This window comes from Chiloscyllium plagiosum, unplaced genomic scaffold (assembly GCF_037043375.1).
Source record: "Chiloscyllium plagiosum isolate Xiang-an unplaced genomic scaffold, Cpla_swu_hap1 HiC_scaffold_5, whole genome shotgun sequence".
NCBI classification, from domain to species: Eukaryota; Metazoa; Chordata; class Chondrichthyes; order Orectolobiformes; family Hemiscylliidae; genus Chiloscyllium; species Chiloscyllium plagiosum.
This window is the reverse complement of record NW_028270143.1, coordinates 53,056,349-53,069,933: the sequence shown is the minus strand read 5'-3', so window position 1 is coordinate 53,069,933 and position 13,585 is coordinate 53,056,349. Positions and strand designations below refer to the sequence as shown.

Here is a 13,585-nt window from a genome sequence, read left to right as displayed (position 1 = left end):
ACTCCCACTCATGGGAGTGGAATGAGTGTTTCCTTGTTCTAATTTTAAGATTATGTCATCAGAGAATATAATTTCTCCTACCTAATCTATAAATTCCTTTTTGTCATTTAAAGGACAGGGGTGACAAATAGATGTGAACACCCACACATCCACATTTCTCTAAGTCACACATCAACTTGACCTGGAGCGCTAAAATGATTACCTGACTACTACTGGGTCACAAACCTAGATCTTCGTCCACAACAGCAGTGTTGTACCTATATTACATGGAGAACAATGATTCAGATAACCAACATCTTGGTCCAAGAGGTAGCTTTAAGCAGTTTCTTGAATAACAAAAGCAAAAACAAGGTAGAGAATAATAATGAAGTAGGAAGAATAATGAAGTAGGAAGGGGATTTCAGTGAGTAATGATTAGAGTGGTGCTGGAAAAGCACAGCAGTTCAGTTAGCATCCAAGGAACAGTAAAATCGACGTTTCGGCCAAAGGCCCTTCATCAGGAATACAGGCAGAGTGCCTGAAGGATGGTGGGGGGGAGAAAGTCGCATAGAGTACAATAGGTGAGTGGGGGAGGGGATGAAGGTAATAGGTAAGGGGGGGGTGGAGTGGATAGGTGGAAAGGAAGATAGGCAGGTAAGACAAGTCATGGGGACAGTGCTGAGCTGGAAGTTTGGAGCTGGGGTGAGGTGGGGGAAGGGGAAAATGAGGAAACTGTTGAAGTCCACATTGATGTCCTGGGGTTGAAGTGTTCCGAGGCGGAAGATGAGGCTTTCTTCCTCCAGGCATCGGGTGGTGAGGGAGCACGGTGAAGGAGGCCCAGGGCCTCCATGTCCTTGGCTGAGTAGGAAAGGGAGATGAAATGTTGGACCACGGGGTGATGTGGTTGATTGGTTTGGGTGTCCCGGAGATGTTCCCTAAAGCACTCTGCTAGGAGGTGTCCAGTCTCCCCAATGTAGAGGAGACCACATCGGGAGCAATAGATACAATAAATGATATTGGTGGATGTGCAGGTAAAACTTTGATGGATGTAGAAGGCTCCTTTGGGGGCTTGGATGGAGGTGAGGGAGGAGGTGTGCGCGCAGGTTTTGCAATTCCTGCGGTGGCAGGGGAAGGTGCCAGGACGGGAGGGTGGATTGTTTGGGGGGAGGGGGTGGACCTGACCAGGTAGTCATGGAGGGAACTGTCTGCGGAAGGCGGAAAGGGGTGGGGAAGGAAATATATGCCTAGTGGTGGGGTCTGTTTGGAGGTGGTGGAAATGTCGGCGGATGATTTGGTTTATGCGAAGGTTGTACTACTCTTGAATACAGTCCTCTTGTGTGTTCATTCAAACTTCGGTACATCACTAATGCCTGCCAAACCAGAATGTTCATTCTTTAAAGGGCTAAGCTTTTAGGTAATTCCTGAAAATAGTAAAGTTTTAGCAAACAACAAGAATTAACACATTTTTATCCTTCACTCGATAATTCAGGGGATAAAGTTTCCCTCTATGAGATACTCCAACACAGGGACTAGGCAATTACCTTGTGCTAATTTAGTCATGACAGCCAAGAGAATTTTTGGGGCAGATCAAATGACTTGGTAGTCCAAGGGTAGAGGCACGGAAGAGATTAATCAGGGTTTCTACCCAGGTTTATCCTGCTGGAAGCACTCACATAGAAACTGCATTTGAGAATAGGATCTATCACCTCTGTGTGTCGACACATTCACTATCTTGACAGCACACAAACTGGCACTTGGGTGATCACGAAATATAAATTTACCTTCAAGAAAAGGAAAACAGAACAGTGCAGTGGACTTATCCAGATTGGACTGTCAGATGAACCAAACCAGGGATAGAACACATACCTTTATATTAAGTTTACGGTGATTTGTTGGTAATGATGCATCACTCTTCAGTTGCTGTGGAACATGGATGGCACGTGTTTTGAATTTGGTATTGGTTACATTATCTGCTTTTGGTTTTCTTTTGCCAACTTTAAGTTTCACCTTTTGAAAGTCATCTTGACGCTTTCTCTTCTTTGTCATCTTGGTTTACCCTGCAAAGAACACGGATTATTAACTTGTCAAAACAAAATGGTGGACCTCATGGAAAATGCCTCAGGTTTTCCTCTAACTTTAAACCAAAAGAGCCACCCTGAGACACTTGCACACCTCCAAGTGGCCATCTACAAGAGACTGCATTAGAAGTCATTGATCAATTTGCTTTCAACTGACCAACATAGGAAAATACAGAGAGGAAGTGTAATGAACAAAGAATAAGAAGTTCAAATTGGCAGTGATCAGATGGAAGGCAGAACCGAAAGGACTACTGCTACACCAAATTATCGTTATCATCCTCCAAATCCATTTACAAAAATTCTTTAGGACTCAGCCACACAGTTTCTTGTGATCTTGTACATACCTACATGACAGATGAACACTTAATTTATTGCAGTTTAATGTGCTACCAGTATTGCTTGAAGATCTGAACCCCCTGCAGGGTGTCTCGGTTCCACAATCGGTCAATAAACACTCGCAATTGGCCTGGCTGTTAAGACTTCACTCTTTATTTCTAATACAGCCAGGCACAGAGTGTCCAGAAACACAGAGCTTGTGTACTTCTGTGTTCCTCAGAGGAGCTGCACACATGTCTTAAAACAAAGACATTTTTTACATTTCTTAAAAGGAGAGTACAGGCCATGATTGCATAGTACATTCAAACACTTACTAATCAATACACAATACTGTTTTATTTGACAGTTACTTCATCCAATGATATTTCCTGGGAACCAACTTTACTTACCAATACTTAGGCCACCCTTATCCCACTAACCGAGCCACTGTACCTGCATCTGAAGGTCAGTCAGGAAGGCTAGTAATGCCTTGCCTAGTCGGGTTATTTCTATGCTTTAAAGGGCGCATTATCTGCTAATCTCTATTGAAGCCGAGTATTGCTGACATCATGACAGAGGAGACTCCTCCAGTTAAAATAACCTTGCGACAACACACATTTTTTAAATTAAAAATAGAAATTGCTGGTGAAACTCAGCAGGTCTGGCAGCATCCATGGGAAGAAAACAGAGTTAAGGTTTTGAGTCTAGTGACTCTGTTTACCAATTTCTGTTTTTGTTGCAAATCTCCAGCATTCACAGATTTTTGGTTTATTTTAATAGTTTCACCTGTTCATTCATGTTACGACACATGTCGGGGCTAGATGTGCTTTGAACCTTCTGACCCAGAGGCAGGGACAGTACCATTCATTACCACTCCAGTGATTAAGTATACTACTTCTGCTGTCAAGATTAAAAAATGTTGTTATCTTCCCACCACGTTCAACAAGCAAAGCAATAAGAAAGTTTTTCCAATCTTACACCTATGATACTTTATCAATATTTTTAAATTCCAAGTTTAACTATTAATTTGAGAGACAAATATACCAATGCATAAAATTTGTTACTACTTCAAATTCTTGAATGCGAGATTGGACTACCACAGCCTCGCTATCACTGTCAAATTGCACTATTTCTCATATTAGTAGATTAGTTCACAATGCAAGTGAGGTTTTTATAGATCTCAGAGTGGGTAAAAATAGCTGGGGGGGGGGTAGAAAGAAAAGAGAGAAAGAATCATTAAAAGAAAAATAGATGTGGTTAGGCATAGGCAATTACATTATAGCAAAAGGATAAAAAGGTTACTGATGACAAAACCAAAAACACAAAAGAGTAAAGCCAAAGAAAACTCAGACTTGAGAATAAATTTTCACCAAATTTATTTCTACTGCCAGATTTGTTGAAACCCCAAAGAAATTGCACTTAGTTTCAAGTTTCACCTGGGAGAATACAATTGCCAGAGTACAGGCTGGATCCTTCATTTGGTCAGAGTTAGCAAAGAGGACATTATTTTCATTCCCTAATTGAGATTTAGAAATTAGATGTCGTCCCATTTCCCTATCCCCATATCAATCGAAGCAAACACTCAGACACAGTATGGTTTTACCTCCATCTTTATTCCAGGTACTGGAGGGAGAGAACAATCGCCCACGTGTACAGAGATATGAGCTCTTGGCCTTCTCTTGAACAGCAGATCCTTAAGGAATCACTTACGGGGAGTAGCCTCCAAATAAGGCAACATCTATATTGATTGGGTGACCATTACAATCAGCGAGCATCAACAGTAAAGATTAAGCCACCTAGCATTAGGCAGTGAATGTTCTTAAACCTTGTTAACTGGTTTCACATAATGAATGCTTTTTACCTTGTTAACTGACTTTACAGAATGAATGCTTTTTTATCTTGTTAAATGGCTTTACATAAGGAATGATTTTTCACCGCTACCCTTGCCTCCAGCACCTCATTGTTTACTGCAAGTTCTTATCTGATCCAAGTTATGCTAGCTAAACCTTTTGTCAAGCAAAACTTTCTGTACCTGTTCACACTTTATAAAAATTATCATTCCCTCCTTTTTTCATTTCATGACACTTAGACTGCAATACTAGCTTCCATAAGACTCTGACAGCCAATATTTAAGTTAAGTTATCTTCACACAGTTTACAATCATTATAACAACAAAAGTTACTAGTCCGTTACAGTAAACAGAGTTTTAAGAATCCTCCCACATGGAAAAAATTCACCAGTAAAGTTCTTAGTGACCACTCCATTCCCTCCAAGTTGAATGGAAACGAGCCAGTTCTTCAAAATCTCCTTCAGAAAACAAAATCCAATCCTGTTCTTGCACACCATTTCTCAGAGAAATCTGAATTCTTGGATAAGGGCAGTTGAATACTTAACAAAACTGACGAGACTTCCATTTTTCCGGAGATGCTTCAGATGGAGGATATTAGCACATCTGAGTGCTCAGTGCAGCAGCTGTGGGCTTGGTGAACACAGCATTCTTTGCTGCGTCTACTCCCGCTCTGCTGTTAAAATGTGACAAAGCCAACTGGCTGTTGTGATGTTAGGTTAATCAGTGAACCGACATATCCCTTAAAATGATCAAAAGAAAAAAGGTAAAGCTCACGTGGTTTAATGTCGCAGGAAAGTCACTATCAAAAAGCATACAGACCTCCTTTTTAGCATTGTTAGCTTCTTCACTTTTCTTGCTCATAACTGGGGAGCTAATTGAATCAATTGGATCAGGTTATGGAGAGGTGGACGGTGGTCCGAAGGTGTGCTTTACCTGTGAATGGTGAAACTCTAGAGACTATGCTAGCTGCTTAAAGTTTCTTTGCATTTCCACACTCATTTCTTCTTTGCCAAGGTGATTACCAGTCTGAAAACAGTCACACATGCAACTACACTAAATTGTGCCTGCCTATTTCAACATTCTTACTCTGCTCACTATTTATGACATTATCAAGTTTTGTACAATCCATAAACTTCTAAATTGTTCTGTCTAAACAATTCAGTCATTTGTAAGCAACAATCAATGGTCCTAAAATTTTAATCCTCGGAGGACCCCATTCAGGTTATTAAAAAATTATTTTTCTTTAACAAAGTGTTATTTGGCTCATGTGAAAGCTGTCCAGAAAATTATTTCTAAAGTCTGGAACAGAAAGAAAGCAACAAAATGTTTCTTGTGCTTTAGCAACTGAAGAGGCAGTTTCAGTTCAAATTTAAATCTCAAATATTCGTGGGAAACAAATGCTGAATATTTTAAAATATGTTCTCCAAATGAAATTTCCCAACTAAAACAGTTGGAATTACAGTGGCAACTTTGCCAGAGATCAACATTCTTTGAATTTGCAATATGATGGGGGCCAATAAAGTCGTAACAATAATTAACAGAACTGAAAACAGCTCAGCCTTAAGTTCTAATATTCTCTAAAATCTTAACAAAACAAAACAAAAAACATCAAACTCAAAATGCACTCTTGCTTTTGTGAAAACTCTGTATTAAAAACACAGCAGCAAGGATATTTTAATACAATACTCTCATCTGGCTAAAGCATGACCACTGACCCAACTGTGCCTGTTTTTAAAAAAAACACATTGTAGAATTGCAAACAAATCAGGAGCTCAAGGCACGCAAATCAATTTGTTTTACGGTTACCAGTTTGATAAATTTTAAAAAAAAGGACACAATGTTATACAATTTCAATGTAAAAACAAAATCTGCCCCATTACATAGCCCACAAAACAGACTGAATTGAGATCCTGATTCAAACAAGGTAAAACAGTTACTTAAAAGGATTTTCTGAACCGGTACTTTCACGAACCAAAAAACTTAAATATCAAACACTGACAGCATGGCACAATTTACATTGAAACTTTCTTTTTTTAAACTTATGTATTAATACAACCTTAAATTTCAGCATTACTTATTTTTTGCCTCCTCTCATTGGAATTACACTTAGAAAAAGAGAAAGCCCTTGCAGTGGGCCACAGGGCACTGGAGTCCAAGACATTCTCTTCCCCCAGAACAAAGACACGCAGAACCTCAAAATTTCACCACTAGTGAACTTTAACCCTTTTTACACTTTACTCCTCATGGGGACTCAAACCGCAATTAAACAGAGAGGACTCAAATCTCAATTAGACCCAGGGGACTTGAACCTCAATTCAGCCCAGAGGAGTCAAACCTCTATTTGTCAGCACGTTTATGAAATGGTTTCTCTCCACTGAGCTGATTATTGTTCGAGGAGTCCATAGAATAGAGAGCAACTGAACGAGGGGACCATTTCCGACACACAGGAATATCGAGAGGGACCAAGGTTTAAATCTTACCTTGTGGGGCCACCCGTCTCGAGATACCAGTGTTCCAGGTGATCACTGATATCGTCCGATTGTAATTATTCCTTTGGATCCTGCTAATATTGTCGTCCCGTATCCCTATCCAGTATCAGTCAAAGCAAACATTCAGAGACACAGCATGGCTTTATTTACCTCCTTCATCTTTATTCCAGGCCCTGGAGGGAGAGAGAACGATTGCTCACATGCAGAGAGACATGAGTCATCAGTCTTCTCTCGAACAGTAGATTCTTAAGGAATTATATAGTCACTTACAGGGACCAGCTTCCAAATATGGCAACATCTATACTGATTGTAACGGTCACCCAATCAGCGAGCATCCACAGTAAAGATTAAGCCATCTAGCATTATACAATGAATATTCTTAAATCTTGTTAAAAAAAATCACACAACACCAGGCTATAGTCCAACAGGTTTAATTGGAAGCACACTAGCTTTCGGAGGGACGTTCCTTCATCAGGTGATAGTGGAGGGCTCGATCCTAACAGAATTTATAGCAAAAATTTACAGTGTGATTTAACTAAAGTTATATATTTGAAAAATTGATTGTCTGTTAAGCCTTTCGTCTGTTAGAATACAGTGATAGTTTCACTTCTTTCATATGTAAATCACAAAACCTTTTTTTTTAAAAAAGTTGCATTCTCGGGTTAGCTGTTAACAATGGTGATAGCTAGACAATATGTTGCCAACATATTGTCTAGCTATCACCATTGTTAACAGCTAACCCGAGAATGCAACTTTTTTTTTAAAAAGGTTTTGTGATTTACACATGAAAGAAGTGGAACTATCACTGTATTCTAACAGACGAAAGACTTAACAGAATCAATTTTTCAAATATATAACTTTAGTTAAATCACACTGTAAATTTTTGCTATAAATTCTGTTAGGATCGAGCCCTCCACTATGACCTGATGAAGAAGCGTCCCTCCGAAAGCTAGTGTGCTTCCAATTAAACCTGCTGGACTATAACCCGGTGTTGTGTGATTTTTAAACTTTGTACACCCCAGTGCAACACCGGCATCTCCAAATCATGACTTAATCTTGTTAAGTGACTTCACATAATAAATGCTTTTCACCTTGCTATCTGACTTTACATAATGAATACTTTTTCACCTCATCAACTCACTACCCTTGCCTGAGCACCTCACTGTTTCCTGCAAGTTCTTATCTGATCCAAGTCATCTGGCTGAGTATTTTGTCAAGCAACCCTAAACGTTTTCCCCACCTGCTCATACCTTATACACTTTCAATTACAGTTCTCATTCCTGACGGTTATGAAAGAAATGCCACCAGAACTACATGTCTGAATATCAAGTGACAACAGGATTTGAATTTAAATATCACCAACTTTAAAAACAGCCTGCCAAAGCTGAACACAAGCAATCATTTGGATGAGTTACTGGATGTAAGGTGGTACCAAAAGCATTGATAAGAACATTGATTTCTTCCTGAATTAGAGTATGAGAAAAATAAACTTATTTCATTCCCTTAGCTCTTTACTTATGATCTATTTGTTTAGAAAAGTTCAGTTGGTTTATTTCACATTACTAATACAATTATACAAAGCTTTATAGTGTACAAGTATACTTTCCTTGCACTTAAAACACAATCTTTTATTTGGGTCAATTTACCCACAAAAAATACTCTTGTATCGGAAGTGGGAAGAAGAGTCAGTTTACATATGTTATCTGACATGCTTTCAATTGTGGCACAGGATTCTTTATATACGCGTAATTTAAGCTTTTGTTTCTTTTTCTGAAAAACAGCATGAAAAGGTAGCAGTCTATCAAATGAACACTTCAGGGCAATATCAGCTTAGGTTCTGTGGTCATCCTAGCCAAAATGTTCAAAGAATAAAGCAAAAACACACAACTTTTCTTTCCTTTTATAAATCTCTCTTAGATTCCTTAATCCAATGAATTGTGAAAGAAAAGTTCAAGATCAGTTCCCGTAAATCTGATCACTCCACTTTTGCCCAGATCACATCCATGGTTTTCTAAAGTCAAGTCAGTTTATCATGCTTTTCATGCACATTTTCTGAATGACATATCAGATTTCAAGGAGAGTGAGCATTTATTCCCTAAGTACTATTACAACCATCAGATGTAAACCTGCCTTTTCAAATCAGAAGAAAGCAGTTTCTAGTTAAAATGTCATATTCTATGACTGCAAAGAGGTCACAAGGCCAGAATCTTGACAATATTTGTATTGATATTTCTAATTTATTATTACACGTGGATAGTTTAGGTAGCTTTTGCCAGAGTAAGAAGTTTTGATTCTGTTAAAGTCTTTAGTGAAAGAATAACTAGAAATCATGCATTGAAAAATGCGATAAATTTGTTAATTTGAATAAAAATGTTGTGTGGGTTTCTGCAAGTTAATCATGAACGAGGTTACAGAATACACACACTATCTTTCTCTAAAACCAGAGACCAGATTGGTTCAACAAGCTAAGAACAACAGTTATGAGAACTTGAGGGAATTAACCTGAAAACTGGAGTACTGTATACAGTTTTGGTTACATTATCAAGGGAAGGATTTTCTGGCTCTGGAATGAGTATAACAAAGGTTTACCAGACTGATTCCTCGTAAGAATTGAACTTGAGTGCAATAGAATTTTTTTTTGTTACATGTAAGTGTTTTCACTTCTTGTCAGGATATAGTTTATTCATGTTTTTGATCAAATTTACTTTGTATCTGTCTCTACAATTGTGTGATACAATTTTCACTACATTTTTACTCATGCAAGTCTGCAACATTAATTAGAAAACAGAGTCAACATGTGCTGGGGTCAATCTGTTCAGAGAAGATGACCCACTGGATCAGTCAAGCCTACATTCACTAAGAAGATGAGCGGAGAAGAATTAGAGGGGAATCTTGGGACATCTATAAAATATTAACAGTACCAGACAAGGTAAACACAGGAAGCATGTTTCTAATAACTGGGGAGTCCAGAACTAGGGGTAAGCCATTTAGTTCAGGGATGAAGAGAAACTTCTTCACTCTGTGGTGAGCCTGTGGAATTCTCTGCCACAGAAAGCAGTTGAAGCCAGAACACTGCACGGTTTTCAAGGAGTTAGATATAGTTCTTGAGGCTAAAGAGATCAAAGGGTACGGGGAGAAAGTGGGACCAGGGGTACAGAGTTAGATAAGAGCCGTGAATGTAGGCAGAGCAGGCTCCAAAGGGCCGAATGGCCTCCTCCTGATCCCATTTTTATGTTTCTATGAAAATTATTATTCCCATCTGCTTTCCAGTCTAGACATATGCCTACCACAAATCCACATGACATGAACAAAAATCACATATCAAGCCATTTACAACAAGTTATTTAACTTTACTTGGAGCTATTACAAATAACAAAATTGAAACAAAATATAAATGGTCTGTTTCCATGCTATACACCTCTATGACTCCATGACTCTAGGACTATATACATACCAAATAATTTTGACTGGGAGTATTTTGCTTGGAGTAAAAATTAAAGAAATAAAGCAAAGCTCACTTTTTGGGGCTCTCACAGAGAGATTTCCTACATCATACCCCAGAGACAGTGGGATATGTAGTAAAATCTCTCACCAGGCTGCTCCAGAGGTAAGTAATAAAATCTCTGACCAGGCTGATTTGAAAACATCAACCCCAGCACATGTTGCAGACTTGCATGAGGAAAACTGTAGTGAAAACTGTATAACAGTCGTAGAGACAGATACAAAGTAAGTTTGATCAAAAACATGAATAAACTGTATCCTGACAAGATGTGTGCCAACACAACGATCGCGACATCATACTAAGTAAGTAATTGGGTCCCGGAGTTATAATTATCCAACTTAAAACGCTCATACTTATGAATACAATCTCATACATTATTTTGAATTTTTAAAGACCTAATATGTAAACATTTCTCATACTTATGAATGGCTGCTTTCCACTGTCCTGCATTGTGCTCTGACTGGCAATCAAATCAACTTGTGAGAGGACTCCAAAATGGCAGGGAATGCCTGTATTTCCTTCCAAACCCTCTTTTTTTCATGCAAAAAGAGGAAATACAACACCTCTTCCAATACCACAGTACAATGGCCCAAACACTCCAAGACTCCAAGATATAATAATTTACATGTACTTTCTCAACCTTACTGCATAAGTGGGTTCTTCTACAATGGGAAGATCTCCACAATTTGTTTCCTGTGTGATTCTTGAACACCACTTCTACCCATTAACAATCTCTGGTTATTCCACAAAGTGAGTCACAGACCTTGTCATATTGCCAGGATTGGAGGGTTTGAGCAATAGGGAGAGGCTGAACATGCTGGGGTCATTTTCCCTAGAAAGTCAGAGATTCATAAAGTCATAACAGGCATGAATAGGATAAACAAACAGCGTCTTTTCCCATGACTGGGTGAGTCCAAAACTAGAGGGCACAGGTTTAAGCTGAGAGGGACAAGATTTAAAAGGGCCCCAAGGGGCAACGTTTTCACAGAGAGGATGGTGCATGTATAGAATCAGTTACCAGAGGAACTTTTGGAGGCTAGTACAATTACAATATTTAAAAAGCACTTGGATGGGTCTATGAATAGGAATGGTTTAGAGGGATATGGGCCAAATGCTGGCAAATGGGACTAGATTTATTTAGGATAACTATTTGGCATGGATCAACTGGACTGAAGAGTCTGTTTCCATGCAAAGTATCTCTATGATTCGATGTGGGTTTACCTCTTTTTTTTTGCTGCTCTTCATTTGTACTAGCTTTCAATCCTGGGGAGCTACCATGCACCAGAAATCTGGACTGACTTTTGTTTCTCCAAATTCCATCGGATATGATTATTTCTGTTGATTTTCAGATGTTCAGCCAACCAATGCTGAGCTATACCAAAGTTCTGAAATATACTACATCCATTCATGAGGTTCTCAACCATGAATCACTAGGGAAAAACAATCATACCCTAATGCATATTATCCTCAGGTGCAATATCAGTGTGACACACTAACCTGATCAGATTACAAGTTTACACATACATTAGAAATAAGTATCATTTCACAAATATTTAAAAAATAGAAAATACTGTGGATGCTGGAAATCTGAAATAAAAATAAGGCTCTGGATTAACTCAGCAGATATGGTAACATCTGCAGAAGAAATAAAGTTGATGTTTCAAGTCTGGTATAACTTATTAGAACAGACTCAAAACGTTAACTCTGCTTCTCTCTCCACCGATGCTGCCTGACCTGATGGAGTTTCTCCAGCAGTTTCTCTTTTAAAATCAGTTCCACAAAATCTGTTGCAAATCCTAATCTATACTTCATGTTCTGCACAAAGACTATTTCAGTTTTACTGATCGGACGTCCACAAAATTTATGTGTCTGGAGAAAGAAAAGAAATCGCACAATGTTTCGAAAATATTTTTCTGGCAGAGTTGTGCTCACTCAAAATAATTGTGCGGTGGCGGTGGTGGTGGGGGGGGGACGCCAATGATACTACATCCACTTGTGAAGTTCTTATCAAACCATGGATCACAAGAGAAAAACAACATTTCAAACAATTCATCCACTGATGCAAGATCAAGAACCTGAAATGTTAACTCTTATCTCTCTGCAGACCTGCCACACGATGGTTAGCATTTGCAGATGGTTCCATTACTTTTGGACAAAAACAGGGGACCTGTAGAAAGAGAATCAATATTCCCCCGTCCCCACAGCCCACAGCCAGCAAGGGGCCCACTCAGGCCGCGCCAACATAATACAACATGCGTTGAGGCGTCTCAGCAGCACCACCACCACCACCACGGGGCAGGAAACAGAGAGCGGGACGGCCTCCGGTTTCAGTTGTTCGCACACACTCCCGATGCCAGACACTCACCACCCCAATCCGCCCCCGTCATATCCATCCCCCACATCCTTTACCTGGCACGCCGCCTTCTCGCCGCTTCCACCAACCGCCAGAAACACAAGGGGTCCTTCCCCGGGCTCCTCCTCCTCTACCAACACGCATCATAGGTGGCCGCTTTGTTCCTGTGTTACTAACGACGGTGCTGGCTGTCCCTGCGGTGTGCTTTCTCTCCTTCTGTCATAATCCATCAAGCTCCTTCCCGCTGCATCGGTCTATGCGGCTGTTCGCCGTTAGTTTCAAGAGTCGGTGAGAGGGCGGCCGGCCGAGGTCCTAAGACACGGGCCTCTGGGAAATGTAGTCTTGAGCATGAGGGACAAGCTCCTGGCAATGATGTTAAAAAAAATCACACACCGGATTGTAGTCTAACAAGTTTACTTGGAAGTACAAGCTTTCAGAGCATTGCTCCTTCGTCAGGTAACTAGTGGGGAAGGATCATGGGACACAATTTATAGTAAAAGATCAAAGTGTCATACAACTGATGTGATGTACTGAACAAATCTAGATTGCTAGGAAAAAGTAAGGACTGCAGATGGAGATCAGTCAAAAAGTGTTGTTGTGGAAAAGCACAGCTGGTCGGGCAGCATCTGTGGAGCAGGAAAATCCACGTTTTGAGCAAAAGCCCTTCATCATGAATTTGTGGCGTGGGGGCTACGGGCCCTTTTCTGATGAAGAATTTATACTTGAAACCAAGATTGCTGTTACGTCTTCAAATCACTAAGAATGTAGATGCAGGTTTTGATTGATTAATATGCAAGTCCCAGCCCAGAGATAAAACCTTAAGAAAAAGGTGACATCTCAGCTCAGACAATGTATTAAAGGAGTGAGGTTAGAGTCTGTCTGTACCTCAACTTTAAGTCAGACTGGTTCTATTTCCAAAGTAGGAACTTATAAAATGTAACATGGACTGATTGCTTATAGATTGTGCGCTTTTTGAACAAAATAGAATGTATCTGCAAATACAAATCTGCGAATGCAAAT

At 39.6% G+C, this 13,585-nt stretch overlaps 1 protein-coding gene across 3 annotated transcripts in view; it reads right to left on the bottom strand.

Annotated features, from left to right (window-relative positions):
- Positions 1 to 12,675, bottom strand: part of tex10 (testis expressed 10) — a 100,722-nt gene extending 88,047 nt beyond the window's left edge. For 2 of the 3 annotated variants that reach the window (XM_043690023.2, XM_043690025.2), the window contains exons 1-2: positions 12,622 to 12,675; positions 1,846 to 2,036 (exon numbers count right to left, since the gene is read on the bottom strand). In XM_043690023.2, the coding sequence (XP_043545958.2) occupies positions 1,846 to 2,025 (180 nt within the window). In that variant the 5' untranslated portion in view covers positions 2,026 to 2,036; positions 12,622 to 12,675. Of the gene's footprint in view, positions 1 to 1,845; positions 2,037 to 6,701; positions 6,837 to 12,621 lie in introns of those variants that run through there. The other variant, XM_043690024.2, reaches the window with a different exon arrangement.
- Between the last annotated feature and the right edge of the window lie 910 nt (positions 12,676 to 13,585).